This window comes from Colias philodice, chromosome 20 (genome assembly GCF_061535455.1).
Source record: "Colias philodice isolate Cphi_HAF_F1 chromosome 20, ilColPhil1 Martin Lab GWU primary, whole genome shotgun sequence".
NCBI lineage: Eukaryota > Metazoa > Arthropoda > Insecta > Lepidoptera > Pieridae > Colias > Colias philodice.
The window spans coordinates 5,089,347-5,108,585 of NC_143105.1; the positions used below are offsets into that span (position 1 = coordinate 5,089,347).

Genomic DNA, 19,239 nt, shown 5'->3' on the forward strand with positions numbered 1-19,239 from the left:
AATCTACTCTTTTCTACTATAAAGATTTTATCGAATACAAGTGACAGAAAATTTAATAAAAAAGCGCTTACACGAAGTGAGTGAGAACCATGCATGAAAATTTCGTATTCGAAAACTATTTTTCCCGTATATCGTCCAAACTTGTCACAAGAGGCTGGACTTGCATTCGATTTTATCCACTACAATACGTAGACGCGTTCATGTAAGATGTAGTTCTCGCAGATGTGGATATGTGGAAGTTTTTTTAATATTAAACATATTAGTAGTACGTATTTAGTATTTTCTTGTGTTTGATTTTACGCGACAATTATACTTATTTGACTTTTAAAAGATTAAGTCAATACGTTTAAGTCTTTAATTTCCCTAAAATATGTATAGTTATTGATGTACCGTATAGTAAAAGAAAGACACGCGTGTTATTAAGACACTGGTCGTCTTTTCGTAGGTAGAGTGTTATTTATTATTCCCACATATGCATATCGTTTCTATGATTTTTATATTACAATGCAGAATTGTGGAATATATTTATAATCATGAAACGTGCAGAGCAACGTATTATACATGTGATATTCATGAATCGAACTTGGACCATCAGGATTCAGGTCTACAATGCAGTTAGTTATACCTAGTATATTATTATTAGTCTGTGGTTATACTATTTGATTGAATGTATGGTTTAAAATAAAGGAAATTTATTTATGGCAACAATATAGGATCAGGATGTGAAGATGAAAATAAAAGATTCAATAAATATTATACTACTTTAATAGCTTCTTCAAGCACAATAAATAATAAACTGTACCTAGATGATACAAATTAAAAACATATATAGCTAAAGAAGTATGTATTTTTTTATAAAATTTGAGCAGTCTTTTATATAATCTCATCTAATTGTATTCGTACAAAAGTACCTTTGTGAAAATTATTATATCTAATATTTATTATTTTAAATTAAAACAACCTCAGACGTGATGTATTTCAAAAGAAATATAAAAAGTATGTACACAACCGAGGCTGTTTTAATGTTTATTTTTAATTTTTATATAAATAACTTAACTCTACCTAAACTAATGTAAAATGAGCATTAGCAAAGAAAACATTTGAACTTCAGATACAGGAACTTAATAAATATAGTGAAAACACTGAAAATCTCTATAAATTATAATCCTGGTTGAAAAGTCGCACTAATGATAATATAGTCTTATTTTTTCATGTATTGTTTTCAACTTTGATACAATTACTCCACACTGGAATAAACTATTTGTCTTAAAAATCCATAACGATATTGAAGTTCAAACATTAAATGCTTTGTATCAAGAAACAATTCGGTTTGCTACAGTCAAAATTCAACCGCAGCAAAGCGAATTTGTTTGAAATGAGGTCCTTATTAAATTATTTTCTACATTCATTTCTATCAACATTATCAGGCCAGTCGCAAACATTAAGCGCCGTGTTGAAGACGGTGCCGGATTGGCATGTGAATTGCATACGCTCGCCGTTTACGCAACGCCAGTACTGAAAAATAAAAGAAATATAAGCCACAGAATTCATAAGAAAAATCGGTAAAAAAACTATTAATAAATTAATTTACTTTGTATTTGATACAATTGATTCTGTGATAATAACCAGGTAGTTATTCGCTAGTATTTTAAGTTTTAACGTACTTAAAGAATTTCGGAACAATTTATAAACACTTGCAATAGTACAGTTACAGGTAAATTAGCTTGGAGAAATTTTTGCATATGTAGTGGTGTGTATATTACTCAGATCTTAGAGCGCGTTTCCACTATATCGTTCTGGCCTATACAAAAATGTTTCGATATCCTAACTATTTAATTTTATACTTATTCCTAGCAACACTTTTGTTTTCAATAAAAACAAGTTTTTATTTGAAAGAAAATGGTTTTGACTTTATAAAAAAAAATATATCATTCAATTTTACGTCCTTGAGCAAACGACAAGGCGACTACCGTGAAACAATAAAATATCGTGTCCATAATAATTTGTTTCATAATTAATATTTGACCATAATAATTACGAAACAAAACAAATAAATAAATCGTCACTTGATAGTCGAAAGTGGAAACACGCACAAAACCAGAATAAACCAGTTTACGCTGTCCGCAGGTGCCACGTGCAGTCGTTTGGTACCGTTAGAACATAAAGCACACATTTCATTCAAAAATTATAATTATTATGTACGTAGTTTAATTGATAAATTTTGTATTTGTTGATTGTTGTTATTATTTGTTATTATTGTTATAATATTTGTTGAAGTGAATTACATGTCCCGCAGCCGGAGGCCCCAAATGAAAACTCAGATGTACTTAAAAACTACATTTAATAGCTAAAATGAGACTTTTACACCCATGTCTGCACGATGCAGACCGGAGTTAAAGAATGAATTTATACAGTTTAATAATTATAAAGACGTAAGCTTCGATGCTAACTAAGGGAAATCGCATCCACATTCTATTCCCGTGCGAACGGCGTATTCAGCAGTTTTGTATGAAGGCAGGGCCATAACTAGTGTTTAATTTGTGTGTAAGTGTTGTAACTTTATATTGTTAATTCAATATGGCTCCAGTGTTAAAACATGGTCGAGGCAAACCTTTGACTTCTCAAACTAAAGAATTAAACTTTAAATGTCGTTTCTTTTTCAGGTTAGTAAATTTTTCATTTTAGTAACATTGTTAATGTAAAAGTTATATGTATGTTAAATGTGCAAATATTAAAATAAAGTCTCATCTTTTTCAGAGGAGAAACACATATAGTTTAATTTAAAATCCCTTATATATACAGGGTTACTTGTAAAACACCGGCAACCTCGCAGGAAAAGATAGCTAACATCATAAGTAACAACATTTCGACTTTTGATAATTTGTTAGATTTTATTTTCATACAAAAATAAATATTCATTTAATTTTCCGTCTGAATATTATAAACTCTACGCCTCCCAAAAATTACGTAAGCAAAAAGCGAACGAGAGGGGGAAGGGGGCGTCGCGTCGTCCATCCGATAATTAATAGAACATAGACTTACAAATGTAAGGAGAGTACAATAAAAGTTTAAAAAATCATTTAAAAATAATTTATTGCGTTATGCCAAAAGTCGTAGAACAAATGTTGTTACTTATGATGTTAGCTATCTTGTCCTGCGAGGTTGCTGGTGTTTTACAAGTAACCCTGTATAAAATAAAAACTAAAAATAAAATGTTGTTTTATTTTATTTGCTGACCATACACTACTACAAACGCAAAAATTTCTCCAAGCTAATTTACCTGTAAAGATTTAAATAATTATCGATCGACTTCTAGATTCCCCAAAAACAATAAAGATAAAGAGTGAATATAAGTGCAAAAAAAAAATTCCAATAAATAATCTTTATCAATGAAAATAAGATAAAATAATCGTATCGTAGTCAACCACAATCCATTAATTCCTATGTAATAGCTTCAATAAAAGCATTTTCATTCCAACAATACTCATAGAAATTTTACATAAAATTCGCTAAATTGCACTAAAAGGATCAACTTAAATAATTATTCAGTTTTCATCTCACCTTATCGCAGCGCTTTTTGTCAGCGATGTAATCCGCTTGAGCGCTGCAAACTTCGGCGCTGTCCACCTCATTTTCCTGTTTAATTAAAAACATTATTTTTAAAAGGAATTAATGATTCGGCAACTCTTTTCAGAGCTTAATTACTTTTATACGTCTGCTCAAAGAAATGATGATGAACGGCATTTGACCTCTGAATGACTTGTAAATCCCACGGGATTTGAAAGGGAATTATGGGTACGTTTATAAACTCCATATTTGTTTCTATTACGTAGAGTGTAGACCATCAAAGATAAGCAAGCTTATCGAAAACGTTAAAGTTTAGTGATAAGATGATATTTAACTATAACTACATGAAAGCAAATCAAACTTATAATATAATGTGGTTTATTAATAAAATAAAAATATAGAAAGTTTACAACCATTTTTTTTTTTTCACGGCGTTATAAAAAATTTGGTTTATAGCTTTTTATTTTTTTTCATAACAAACTAATTTTCAATAATTTTAGTGTTTTTTTTTATATACTTACAGAAGGTGGTTGCTCTACATCAGGGACAGGTTTCTCCTCCTCCACTGGGGCATTGGTACTGCTGGGCTGAGTAGGTGTTGTTACAGGTGACTGAGTAGGTTTCGTTGGTGCCTGAGTAGGTTTGGGTGTAGGAGCCTTGGTCGTAGTGGGGATGGGAGCGCCTTCAGATGGGTCTGATGTCGTTGATGGTGGTCGTGCCCATTCAGGCTGTTGATATAAATAAAATAAAATACTTATGGTAAGTGTTACAACTTAAGTTATAATTTTTTGTCACTTCAAACTAGATTAAACTCCAACAAGAACTTTTAATAAGCTTCGAATAAAGGAAATTATGTTTGGTAAACGTGGTTAATATACCCACTTATTTCAATATAAAAAAAAGTTTAATTTTCAGCGAACTCTACTAAAACAATAATAATAATTAGTCATCTATCACTAACCGTTGGAGTAGTATTCCCAGAACGTGGTGGAGGTACGGTATACGAAGACATGTGTTTATGCAATAGTTTGGACAATGGGTTCTTCTCTCCACAAATGCCCTGGAAGTCGTCCATATCAATCGCCCAGGTCATAGCGCCAAGGTAGCCCTTCTGTTTGATCCAGTTCAGTTTGATTTCAACACTGCGAGGGTCTTCGTAGCCGACCCATTGCGTTCCCTTGTACGCGTAGGGACACATGCCGTGCTCATCCCATTTCTTTGTCCAGTCGGTTTCTGGCTTGTCTACGTCCATGCATATCTAAAAATTAAATGTTCAATTTTATATTTTTTATCTTAACAAATAGTCTTTTATTACGAATTATTTTTGTTTACAAGTAATAGAGAGGTAGAGTAGAAAAAAATAATTTAAAAACTAGGTATCTACTTAATTTGAGAACTATTATACCGTTTTTTATTAAACCTTTTTGCTTTTTATATTGTTTGTTGTTGTTTACAGATTTAAAATTCTAATAAATTTAGCTTAGAAATTTATCATTTTGATTTTATAATACTTACTTCATAATAGGCCCAGAATCCTGTAGCATTTGTGTAAGGGGCTGGATTGCCGCCACCGGCTTCCTTATTAATATACGTCCCAAGCCCATAGTTGTTATTACCAGCTGACAAGGTGAACGAACGACCGTAAAACGGAATGCCAACAACCAATTTGTTTGACGGACATCCCTTCTCCTCCCAAAGATTGAGCCCGTCGTTCTGAAATGATGAATGATATTACTTAACAATATTGTTGATTATTTACTTTATTTTCAGCCTCAAAATGTCTCCCCATTTATCTGAAATCTGATAAGAAATTCAGATATTTATTATCATAAAAAAACTTTTCAAAATACTCTTACATTTTTGGTGGACGCTACAAAAAGGGCATATTTTAAAAATACGCGCCATATTTGCTGTCAAAAGCATGACACAGATAAAGACAAACTGACAAAGAACCTACTATGGACGGCTTTTGTAACAGGAGTAATTTTAAAAATTACTACCGGAAAAGAACGGTTAATATTTAAAATACATTTTCGGTTTAAATATTCACTCTTGCCTTAAAGATACCTTCCTACATTATAGGAATATACATTTTTATGTGTTATTCGTTTACACAACAAATATCTGTGTAATAAGTACAATATATCCACATTTACATCATTCATCCATTTAAAAATAAATAGACAGAGTTAAATGCGTTATAATAATATTATAATCATAATAGGTACATACCACATTAAGCTTCTCATAAGCCCATTGGTCATGAGGACGTTTGTATAGAGGTGAATGTACGTCTGCAAATCCAGCCCAATTGCCGCGAAGATCGTATGACATCACGTGGATTGCGTCTAATTCCCTGAAATCAACAAAGCAATCGTTATTAAAATATAGGTAAATTATATATTTGACCCCAATAAATTGTCTATAAAGGTCACGTAATAATTTATGAAATGTTGATATTTCAAAAACTTATGGCAAAAATAATTATGTACCTACCTATTTTTGTTATGACATAATTACAAGGGAACAAAGGTTGGTTTTAAATTCAGTAAAAATCTGTACCTTGAAATATTATTGCACGCCTCATAAGCGAAGCGTTGAGGTGGGTACTACTGTCACTTCGCGCAAAACATCTGATTTTTCAAACTTAAAATGTCTTTATGTATCATACATTGCACTTGTAAGATAATACATACACACACATATTAAGAAAAAACACTATTTTTAACGTTCATGATATTTTTGATGTCATTTTTGTTATTTAAACTAGTTAAAAAACAGTTTAAAAAAGTTCTGTCTTGGACGTCCGTGTGCGGATCCTTTTTCTTGTTAACACGATAGCGACCGAAATACTTTACTAATCGAGTCTTTTTTTTTCTCTTACGCTTGAGTATGCTCAGGAATAGAACCCTTTCATTTTTCAGGGTCTGATTCGATGTGGTTTAATTGTTATTAAATAAACAAAAATAATAATTAATAAATATATATTAAAAAAAAATTATGAGGCGTGCACTTTTGGATTTTCCAAATTATTGTTATTTTATGTTGAGTTATAAAAACGTAAATTAATTTGAGTCAAATAGCAGGTAACATATTTTTAATGAAAGCTATAATTAACAAAATGCTGTCAAATTTTGGTTAATGTAAAACTTTATTCCACTTAAAAAAAATAAAGCACCAGTTTTTTATTCATCAAGTACTTTCAATGTGGAGCAACCACGTGTATGTAAAACTTTTGTTACAATAATCGATTAAAAGTCAATTGATCGACGTCTATACAGATTTTCCCACAAAGCCAAAGTTATAACATTTGTTGAATAAAGTTGGATTTGGCATTTTATGTGAATATTGCTTTGCATTAGTTATTTTCTACATATTATAGAACTGGAATGAGTTTCAGAGTATTACATGCTGGAAACTTTTAAAATACGTAGCATATAGCACACGACGTTTTTATTTCTTAATTAGATATTTAATATACATTTACGATTTTATTTTATATAAATTATATATAAACGCGTCTGTTAAATATTCAGATTTGAATAAAAAAAGATCCAGTATGGGAATATTGCACTGCGATAAAAAAAAGCTCTTCACTAGTAACCAATAATAATTATATTGAGTTTGAATAATTAGCCTTGTCCGTTGGACACACGTGATTTAAATTTTAGTAAATTTAGTTATGTCAAATTTTATGAAGGAACGTTTTGTTAAAGTTTAAAAAAATAGAGCGTACATCACTGCCTACTTTGAGCAAAATATTGTTTTGTTCCCAAAGAGACCATCAAATAAATCTACGCCTGATTTAATAGGTTACAGCCATTGTGAAAATTATAAAAAATCATTCTAATAAATTTCCGAAAGGTCACCTGAGAAATTGTTAAACTTAGAGAATCTGTGAATAATAATGAATTTGCGAAAGTAACTCTGCCTTTCTCTATTTGTGAATGACTTTTTAACGGGGAAAGAATTAGGCTGATGTAAATTAATGTAAGATTTAATGATGTTGAATGATATTTTTCCTTTAATAAAGATAAGAAGAAACGCTTTTGAAAGGAAATTATTATATGTTTGAACGCAAAATAGTTTATTATAATATGTTGTGCTTTTTGCTAATACATGTAGAGTTATACGGAAGTTCTCTGTTGAACTATAGGTATGTATTTCTTGCTTGTTTATTATTTATTTCTATTGTGTTATATACTTACTCGCACAAATCGGGTACATGGTACCCTTCCATAAGCCTGAAGTTAGCCAGCGGTACAGCAGCTGTTAATTCCCAGCCCTTGCCCTCTCTAATAAAGGCCCTCCTTAGTTCTTGTACGAGGAACAAGAAGCGATCTTTGTCGGAGAAAGAGCCACCACGATCAGCCGCACCAGGGTACTCCCAATCCAGGTCCAGACCATCGAAATTGTATTCTTTGAGGAAATCTATAATAATTAAAACCAATATTATTAGCTTATATTTAAGAGCCATAAATGGGAAATTAAAGTGTGACGCGCTACACAAGAAAGTTAATATGGGTATGCTAATATAGTACCGAAAAATATCCATGCCAAGGGTTGTATGATAATATGCCAATAACCAATGAATATATTTCCATTTATCTCGGACAATCTATTTAATTTCGACCTACGACATGAGGGTTACGAAAATACTTTCAAGTACAATAAATAAATGAAGAAAAACAAATATGAATAAATAATAATAGGTAGTTAAGTTATTAAAAAAATCTATAAAATTATATTTGAAAAGTAAATGAGAAGTTATCTAAATACTGCATACAGGTCTCGGAAGCATTTTCCTATATTTTACACGTCTAGACAGGAGACAAGGTAACAGGAAAATATAAAAATTCCCGGTTCCGTCGACTCCGCTGACTCGTCTGAATTTTATACTTTTATCTAATAAAAGGTTTAGATAAAATTAAAGGAAAAATCAACTCTTACAAATTAAATAAGGTTTTTTTTTAATCATCTGCTTATTTGAAGTTTAACATTGTTTACTAAACATTGGCATAAAAATATGTCTGTTATTTAAGTTAAACAAAAATATAACAATAAATTCAATCACATCTTTTGATAGATTACTATTACTTCGTACAGAATGCGGAAAGAGTGTTTGATTCCCTTCACGTAGACGTGTTTAGGTATTATTCATGCTTCTGTCAAGAAACGCGATAATACATTACAATATTAATGCTTACAAATTGTATTTATGTACATCTATACAGAATGATCGAATACCGGGAGTCTGTTATCCCTTTCTTTGCACGTAATTTTAGTGCCTACAGGAACTTTACTGGACCCATTTATGAAGAATTCCAACAAGTATAGATAAAATAGATATAATCATATTAAGGTCAAACAATCTTGTTAAGGATGAAAAATCACAAGTCATTATTATTTATCATGCTTCAAAGTAACCCTAAATATATTACGACGTTAACAAAAAGTAATTGTTCCATCCCTTATGACAAACATTATAAACAGTCATAAAAAAGTTTCAATGCTTACCAACGACACTTCTGACGAAGGTCATTCGCGAACTTTTCTGGGCCACCATTTGCGAATACTTGGCACCGCCTTCTGCCCACCCTCCGACAGCCACCATGAACTTGACATTGGGATGAGTGTTTCGTAACGCCGTGAAATTACGGTATCCCCCTTTTTCTACGTCCAACTGGGGAACATTCATTTTTTGCTTAAGTACTTATCGTTGTGTGGAACTGGATTTGTAATCTTAAATCAATGTAAATTGCAGTTTGGTACAGCTAAATAAATAAAAGAAGGAAAAAAGGAATCTATCGAACTGGTATAAGAATAATCCTATATTTCGATTGAACATTTCTGTACTAAAATTCTGAATAATTAAATACTTAGTAACCATCGCTTCTTGGAATTCTGGTGTATTATTTCTGTTATATCATTGTTTTCATTAATCACGTCGTATAGTTTCAAGTTTTCATAAATCAAGTTATTTCAATACTGGAAATTTAACATAAATATATATGAACTATGTAACGAAAACTATCCATTATCCTAAGAAAATAAGAGCAACCGAAACAAAGGGGCTTAACACAACACAAACGCTTGCGGTTTTAAAGCTATACAGTATAGGTACAATACACCGCACTGTACAATGTTAATCATTTGATGAAACTTTCTCAAAATACCAATTTCAGTGCACATACTTTGGATCTGTTTAAAATTTCATTATAATTATGTAAAAGTAGCCACTAAACAACTCTACTAATATCAAAAGTCGTATCTTTTGTTTAAATGTTTAGAGGAGGTACTTTACAGAATTTTCAATAAAATAATAATGTTAATTTTTTAATGTTATTTTCTTCCAGACTTACCTCAGGATCGATGACAAGAACTTCATGAGATTTCTCCGTGACGCCGATGAAGGAGTAAATGATATGAGTACAAAGGTCGACTGGGATGTCATCGATGCCATAGCTGCCGATACCAGGCCGGTACACCGCCCAATTGCTGAAGTAACATACGATGCGCGCTTTGCTGTCCGCTACAAAACAAAAAGCAGTATTAGACATGACTGTTAAAATTGGCAGTGTTATAAGGGGTATAATAAGAAAACTTTGTCTTTTTTTTAATGTTAGCTCCAACAAAAGACGTCTGGACGTTTGTCGCTTCCCGCCTTTACGAACGTTTTGCTGGCCTTTTAGATATGTATATAGGCTTTCTTCTTGAAGGTTCTCAGGTGTCTTGTTGATCAGAAGTTACTGCTATGTTAATTTAATGATTGAATGTAGGTAGGATCAAATAATGTTTAGTATGAAGGAGAGATACTACGAGAATCTTATTAGGTTCTAATATTATGTTGAGTTAACTAAGCTCAATAAACCAATAAGCCACTAGACGCTATTATACATTAAGCTATACATTAAGCTTCTGTAGGATACATTTTAGAGCTTATGTCGCATAATGAATGCACAAATTATGCGAATTATATTAACCCATTGACCACCGAGCGGCCCGATCGGGCCGCGACACAATAGATTTTATATTGTGTCTGTGATCCGGGGACTGAGGGATTAAGTGGAGGAACGTTGATAGCATAAACAACATATTGTGGTCGATTCTGATTTCGCTTCGTGAATATACAATGTTGTTTCACAAAACTTGATGATAATATTTTTCCTGATGCAGTGTGTTTCGAACGCTATATAAAAAAATAAATAAAAAACACCGAACATAAAGGTAAAAAAGGAATAAAATATTATGCAGTAAGGATATTCTATAGGGAACAGAAAATTCATCACCATGCATCCTATAGTTTGCTGAAGAATTTGTACCGAATTATCGCATTTTACTGAAGAATTTTTACCGAATTAAAAATTAATTTATTACTATTCTATACACATGGTATTAGTCCAACACATGTTTTATGATTCTACAAGTAGCAATGTAAGAATATTTTAGTTTGTCTCGTTTACGTGTCTCTATTACCATGGGGACATCTAGTATTCGAGTCACAACACTGATAACTTCATTTCGATACATAATTAGGCGCACTGAACTGGTTTAGTTACAGAATGGGATTGCTGACTCTAATGCACTTTTAATTAGATGTAGTCTACCGTATTAGGGATTTCAATTGCGACCAACAGTTACAATCAAATAAAATTATGCTAAAAACCTTACAAAAATGAACATACTTGAAAAATAAAAATGTATTATAAGTATCATCTTGAGATAAAGGACATTCAAACTTTGTTTTTTATGTCTACCTCCGTCTCGCAACTTTTTGGTTGTTCTTTAACTGTTGTTCAGAAGAATGAATTAATTTTATGCCTCAATATTATCAATATACTTAAAAGAAAGTTTTTATTTTTATAAATCTACAAGTTACCTACACATGATATTCAAAAACAATATTCTCCGTTCGATAAAATTTATTGCTAATGAAATGAGTAAACGAGAACGGATTCAAATTAAACTTGAGAATTAGGCGGGTAGGATAAACTTCCAAAAAACTTTGGCAATTTAAGAGAAATTCACACCAATAATATTATCCGAAGAAACTTGCGTGTGCGAATTCGAGTGTAAACTTGGAAATCTTTTTTTCTTTTAACGAAGGAAGTTCCTATTTTAGATAGTAAAAAAGTAATAATACAATTGTAAAAAAAGAAATTTCAGTTCAAGCTAATATTTTTATTTTGAATTAGTGACCCAATTGACAACAAGAAAAAGTTACAATAAAGAAGCCACCGACTATAAACTTTCTCTAGAATTTCTTCAATATTATTTTTCTTTGCTTTCATCTGCTTGAAGACGTTTCTTATATTTTATACTTTATTAGAATACAGCTGATTCTATAGAATTATTATTAGAATGTCACAAAACTTCAGCAGATTACATTATGTGGGATAGTTTTGTATGACCATACAAATGCGTAAGGGACTCACACTTCAAACTGTAAATGTGGCTTAGATAGAATTTCCCATCATTACCATAATCGTAATAAAAATGTGCCAGATCGGCTCAGCTATTCCAAATATTATCCCCATGGAACATAAAGCCTCCATTCAAATTGTATATTATAACCATCCATATTTCCATCGATAGCGGAAGCTTTATTTAGTTTGGTTTTAGTATAAAGTAGAAAATTTTAATTTTAATAAAATAAGGGCTGGTTTAAACATTTTGAGGTATATTTTCATACACTACTTATCATTTAAACTGACGGATAACCTTAACAGAACATCCAGAAGCTGCAAAACAGGTGATTATATTGTTTTACTTAAAATGCAACTAATTGGAGCAACTTGTAGACTGTCAAAATATCTATTGTAGTGCTAAGCCCGAAGTAACCGCGACACGAAACTGTCTGCACTCTCAATTAATTCTACTTTGATGTTGCCTCAAGGCATCGCCGGGTTCAGTAAACAGTGCAACTATGCGATCGCTTCGTAAACAAGGAAAGCCGACACAAACACTCTAGCTTACAGTTTTAAGCCTGGATACTTGTTGTTTTATTTGGTATATCTGAACTCTAACAACCATGAATTGTAAGGAGAATTAGTTGCAAAATATAGAAATGTAGAGACTTGTAAATTCGTGTATTTTTGATCTTATTTATTTAATGCAATGTACTAATGTATGTATGTGTTTGCAATACAGAAGCATTAAATATTTAAAAATAAATTAACGATGGTTTTTAATACAGCAATAAACAACTTACCGTCTGCTGCAGTTAGAGCAGCTAGGACTGCCAACGACGCTAGTAATACTCGCATTTTGACCTAAAACAAACAAAAGTACACGTTAAAACTATAAAAGGATAATCTTAGACCATTTAAAGGTATGTATCTATCCATTCATTAAGTAACAGATGAGCTTGTTTATTCTTATTTTTTACTCTACATCAATATTTTGTATTGTATTTCAACAGAAATGTTTTTTAAAAATTCATAAAGAGAAAATTTATTTGATCCCAATTTTATCATAATGCAAACAAAATGAATTCATAAAGCTTGATACGCGTTTCTAATAATAATAACTAAATAGGTTACGAATAAAAGAAAAGCTATTAGGGTGTGTTTAGTAAGAGGAAATACAGTACAAATTTAGCATCCAACCTTTTGTGCGGTAAATTTGTTAAAGGCTCTAAGTTATATTTAGTAATGTCGGAAAATGGGTTATTAGGGTCGCGGGTAGTACTTGGATACATTGTAATGTTTTTAGATAAAAAATGCTTTTGTTTTGTCTCTCTTCGAATAATTGTGTAACGTGATAATCTTGTTTGTTTATAAGTAAAAGTATTTAGATACTATTAAAATTTAAACATTAAATAATATTAAATTAAATTTTAAGTGCATGCCAATAAATATTTAAAGTTCACTTAATAACTCATACCTACTTGAATGAACATTAAGTTCTACAAAATCTACGTTTTTTATTTTAATAACCTAACGTTTTTATACGCAATTAAAACTCGTATATTCAAACAAGAAAACGCCAACAGAGTACAAATATGCAATTGAATATCGTTTATTTCTGTCTAATGAGCCAACGGGACCCACTTGTAGTTAACGGGACAAGCGCTCTAGATTGTCACCAGTTTGACCTAGACTATAAACATAACAAAAACATCATTTTATGCTACTGGTAAACGGGAGCAAAAACTCTATATACCTTCTCTATTCTGTGGCCAGTCTATTGGTATTGAATCTTATTATTCTTATTTGAAATGATGAACTATTATCATTTACACTGTTATTTTTTTGACCTAATATGTTTATTAAATAGTTTTTATAATATATAATTTATACCTAAATATAAACTTTGTCAGAGCCAGAACTCCTAATGTAACACTATAACTAACGAACATTAAATTATGTCAGTGTCTTTATATGTTACAAAGAAACCAGATTATATCACTTAACCTAGCAAATTAATTATAAACAAGAGTCTATGTAAAGAAAGTGGACAAATAAACTAGTTACTGATGTGACGATAACACAGTAAGGAGCCGGTTTGACATCTGCTAAACTAAACTTTTAATTCAATCAGCAATGCTAATGTATTCTGGATTCCCGTTTCGTTTAAAAATATATCGACCTTAGCTTTTCATTGATAATTTCAATGAAACTGCTATGCCAGCACTTGTTGTACGTGGCTATAAATTCGTATATATTTACTAAACAAGTATTTCTATGTGAAACATTTCTATTGCAATCGTATACGGATTCTAAGATGTGAAAAAAGTGTACACGTTTCGTGTATCTTTCTCAAGACGATTTATTGGTCTCATCGGGGAACTGATCCAATAGTTTTAATGGTACCATGCCAAAAGAGGTCAAATATATACTTGTATTTTGCTGAACTTGTTTATAGTACGTTTATTCTTTGCAGACAAAATCACAAAAATGGGTCACATGCTTACAAAATAAAGCATTGATTGGATTATACTAATACTGGATTTATGTCAGTACAATATTATAGTAGGATATCGATCCCATATTTTTATTGTAAAAAATAGTTTGTTTACTTTGTCAAATGTTATAGAATGGATAGGGACGTTGCCTGGTATTATAGAAAGCTAATAAATGTGACCAGGGATAAACTTACCGAATGACGCATCTACTAGTTCATATTTTCTATAAAACCACACTTGACATTAAAAAATACCACATCTCTAAAAGGTATATTCAAAGCGATGCAGTTATACCTACTTCAAGCGGTATAAAAGAGTATTTGTGTAGTAGTTTATTTTTAGAAATATAGAATCCTTTTTAATTAGAAACCCTTGTAACTTGAAACATTTCAAATAGGTACTGCCTGTTTCGTAATAAACAGCTGAATTTCTATTCCACCATATATTGATACAAATACATTATCACGATCCATATAAAACTATCATTAATTTAGAAAAGAAGACCAAACAAAACTTCGCGATAGATTACTTATACAAAGCACGTACCGTTTGAGTTGAATTATATCGAATTGTCCTTTTCCTTGTTAATATACTTTTTCCTCAAACAGCGAAAACAAATACTTCCCGAATTTGTATGCAAGCATCGATCATGGAATCAATGAACTTAGGAGCACAATATAGTTCGTTACAACGATATATCACGACATCGAGTAGAAGTTCAAATTATATATAAAATAATACAATAGACACTAATAATATTATTTTAAACCTTCTCCTTCATTTAATCGTGGGCTACAAGCAATCTTTCTCATATAAAGCTAGAGTCTAGATAAACAATCTTTTCAATAAAAAGCAGACACTTTACAACTTTTTAATCTCTACTACAACAGACAGTCACAATTACTATAACTTAACCGGCTAGACACAACGATATAAAATCCATTCTTTTAGAAATAAACACGTACACGAAACTATTTGTTCCTTCGACTTCACTTATCTAACTTCCTAATAAAATATAATAGAAATATAATTATAATCCAGTTAATAACCTAAAGATATTCCCTAACCATAACGCTAACTGCTAAATGCTTTTCCTTCATTCCTTCACGCCCATTAAACTATTGTTCAACTATTATATTTATACATTATTTATTGTTTATATTAATATTTGTTAAGGAGCATTCTGCGTGGTGCACGCAACGATGGGACCACGTGCTTTGCATGTAAACACAAAGTGATGAGTTCATAGTGTCAGTATCCTTAGACTAAGGTCACCGCCCGAAAGTGAAACCTTTGTTCTAAGACTTTGTCAACGAAACCTGAAGGAAAATATTGATATTGCTTTCTCAATAACGTACAAGTTTTTATGAGATAATTTTAAAGACAAGACATTAAAAATGGACATAAAAATTCAATAATGTTAGTGTTAACCGATCGTTAAAGCAATTGACAAAAATTGAAAATACTAAAATGTATTTTTCACAATATCATAGATATAAACCTTAAATGCTGTTATTGTAAAACATAACGGTGTATGTTGCCAGTAATACTTAGCCATCTTATTACAGTAATATTATGAATCTAAATAAGACATAAAATACAATATAGGTACTGTAATAACAATAACCTTAATATTTAAAACAACAAAGGAACGGAGCAACGTTTCAGCACATAACTGTAAATTTATATTATTAAACAAATAATTGTTTTTATTTTTGGAAATGGAACAAAGTTTAAGTATTATAATTTGCTTATATAATTATATTTACAAGTAATATTTAAATTAAGAAAGATGATTATTATTTTAAAAGAACAAAGAAATAACCGCTCACTAAATTTCCAATAGAGACTTACTAATTCATCATTTGAATGCAAAAAATCTAGTAAATGGCCAATCAAAAATAATTATTACTCATTTAGCATTATATTTTCCTAATATTTAAAATTATAATAACGTGAAAATAATTAATTAATTTTATCGATTCACTTTATAGGTATATATTATGTACTTAAATTAATGAAATTGTTAAATTTGTAATTATATTATACTAATAATTGAATTTAAGGCAATAAAAGTTAATTATTATTTATATGTCACAATTATTATTATTTAATGTAACTGGACACTATTAACATTTAAGTCTAAATTAATTATAACTTGAATTTAGCTTGGTTCGACAACATAAATATCACATGTCATTACTCTAATAGCCAATTTTTTTTTGCTATTATTAAATTTAATAGTATTCGCTAATAAAATTTAATTTAGTTCGTAACAGTGTAATTATTTTTTCTACGTAGATATATTTTAATGTAATATTGAAGATTTGCTCTACTTTTCCGTTAAATAAGTATGTCTTTGTTTAAATAACGCAGAATCAAATACTAAAAAAAATATTATTATTTGATTCTGCGTACACATTCAAAAAATATAAACAATAGCATCGCGTTCGTTACCAAAATTGCCAATATACAATGTATGCACTGTAGTTTATCACTGTTTATTTACACCACTATTTTATTAACAGGAGTAGGTATTTTTATTTACGTTTTTTTATTTATTTTTTATCCAAAAACATTCACATTAGTAAAATATTAGATACTCACGGCTCGCGACTCGACGGCGTGCGTGTGATTGCGCCCCGAGCACGCTGCAAGGCGGTTATATGCGCACGCGCATCATCACCGCGCAAAGGGTGCGCTGAGATGCGCTGCTGCAATTTTTTTTGTTAAAAGGTGCTACATATTTTGAAGCATATAAAAAGAAGAAAAGATCCACAAATCTTTGAAATTGTATTCGAATAGAACAGGATACAAACAACGTTAAATTCACGATAATAATTAATTAATTTCAAATGTTAATTAATAAGTACAATTATCACAAACTAGCTGTGCCCTGCGGCTCCGCTCCTAGCTGTTGGTCTTAACGTGATGATATAATAAAGCCTATAATATATCCTTTCTCGACAAATAGGCTATCTAACACCTGAGATTAGCACGTTCAAACAAACAAAGTCTTCAGCTTTATGATATAAGTCGAGATGAGGGAATACTTAGAAAATGAAAAAATACTAATAACTAAGCAATAAGCAATAAGAAATATGAAATAATTGAACATGTAACGAACACCACTTTCTTGAAATATTTTAACCCGGCATTTAAGAAACCTAAGTACGGAATTATTATCGTAAGCGAGACAGCAGAACGAATAAAGTTACAACATTAGTCCTAAAACCACTAACTGAAACATTTCCTATTTTTTATCATTTCCCTTATGTAATATAATTGCATAGCCACAGAGAGTATGACTAAGACAATGCAATGTTATTTTATGGAAAAAAAAATCACTTATAATAAACAAATTAAGTTTTATTAAGCCTTTCGCAATCAAAGAAAAAAAATTAAATGTTTATTTTTTTCTCTATTTTTATTGGATGCTAAATATTTCGTACAATTACTTGTACCTACAAAAGCCTTTTCACCTTTCGGTATAACATTCAATTCAGCAGGCTTTATTAGTTCACTTTCATACTATCATTTTACTAGCTACGCTTGAAATTTTTTTCTTAAATCACCTCATTAGCTTCTTATACCGTTAAAGTAATTAACTGCAAGAATTTTGTGCCATTATGAGTATCAAAAATCAACCAAATCATTAAAGATTTTGTTATTAATTAACAGTTAATATAGTAGAGTTGATTATTAAATAATGATATAATGTGATATACTTCATACTGTATATGTCGTGGCCATATCGTAGATTTGTTCATTTCATGAAATGGCCAACTTAGTTTGATCAGATCGTTAAATCGTCAACGTTTCACGATTTGGTCATCGACATTTGGCCAGATCGTATAAAATATCTTAGAGAGTAAATAAAAAATTAAAAAATTCAGAATATTTTAAGAAATTGTTTATTGTCATTTAAGTTAGTGCCGCGGTAGCGCCGGCGAATACCAGAAGCGAATGGTTTTTTCAATAGAAAACAGTTAGGTTAGGTTAGGTTAGACTTTAATAAACAACGCCAGAAGCGAATCGCTTTTTAAAAAAGAAACAAAAATGGTCGAATTTCGTGAAATGGCCAAATGACCAAATCGTGAAACGTTGACGATTTAACGATCTGGCCAAACTAAATTGGCCATTTCATGAAATGAGCAAATCTACGATATGGCCACGACATATACATACGACTTGAGTTTTATTTCGGATACATTCTTTCCTATTAGTTTTATACCATTAAATGACTAATAAATTTATGAGGCGGGATCCGAACATGCGTGTCCAGCAGTGTGTACAGTAAAAAAATTGTAACAAATTATTGTTGTTCATTAAAAGAACAGCCTCTATACAAATGATCAAGTACTGCCAAAAAGTGCAGTGTATGATACCTATCGGTGGGAACAGCGGGTCAAGCAACGGTTCGGAAACCAGTATTACAGTGAAGGTTTCAATTCCCTCCCTGAGATCTCATTACATTTATTTAATTTATGCTTATGTCGCTTATATTATAAATATCTTGCTTGCTTCTTAGAGGCATCTAAGCCAGTTTATGCTCCAGTTAAACTCGTATTATTACACAGCCCGTTATGGCTTGACAGCTGGTGGAAAGACTGTCGGTAAACAACAAGAGCACTTGATAATTAACTAACCCTTACGGATGCAGAATATAGTGTTATTGTACTTTAACATTGTAAGATAGGATTCTTTACCAGCAGTTGCCACTGCATTCGATAAAACACACGATACGGTAAAAGTTGTGTTTAACT

At 30.9% G+C, this 19,239-nt stretch overlaps 1 protein-coding gene and 1 long non-coding RNA gene across 3 annotated transcripts in view; both read right to left on the reverse strand.

Annotated features, from left to right (window-relative positions):
- The window catches only part of LOC149479413 (uncharacterized), an 85,082-nt gene that overhangs the window by 9,006 nt on the left and 56,837 nt on the right, over positions 1-19,239 (reverse strand). The gene's annotated exons all lie outside the window — the stretch shown is intronic.
- Cht5 (Chitinase 5) lies at positions 1,202-17,151 on the reverse strand. Of its 2 annotated transcripts, XM_089708027.1 has the most exons (11): positions 17,081-17,151; positions 12,779-12,839; positions 9,930-10,099; positions 9,085-9,250; positions 7,776-7,998; positions 5,800-5,923; positions 5,083-5,280; positions 4,529-4,825; positions 4,089-4,295; positions 3,562-3,636; positions 1,202-1,515 (listed from the first exon to the last, which is right to left on the reverse strand). In XM_089708027.1, the coding sequence occupies exons 2-11, from the start codon at positions 12,831-12,833 to the stop codon at positions 1,393-1,395; spliced, it is 1,638 nt and encodes a 545-aa protein (XP_089564153.1). In that variant the 5' UTR covers positions 12,834-12,839; positions 17,081-17,151; the 3' UTR covers positions 1,202-1,392. The 2 variants fall into 2 exon arrangements, with proteins under 2 accessions (XP_089564153.1, XP_089564154.1); XM_089708028.1 differs by lacking the exon at positions 17,081-17,151 and having other exon boundaries at positions 9,930-10,092; positions 12,775-12,839.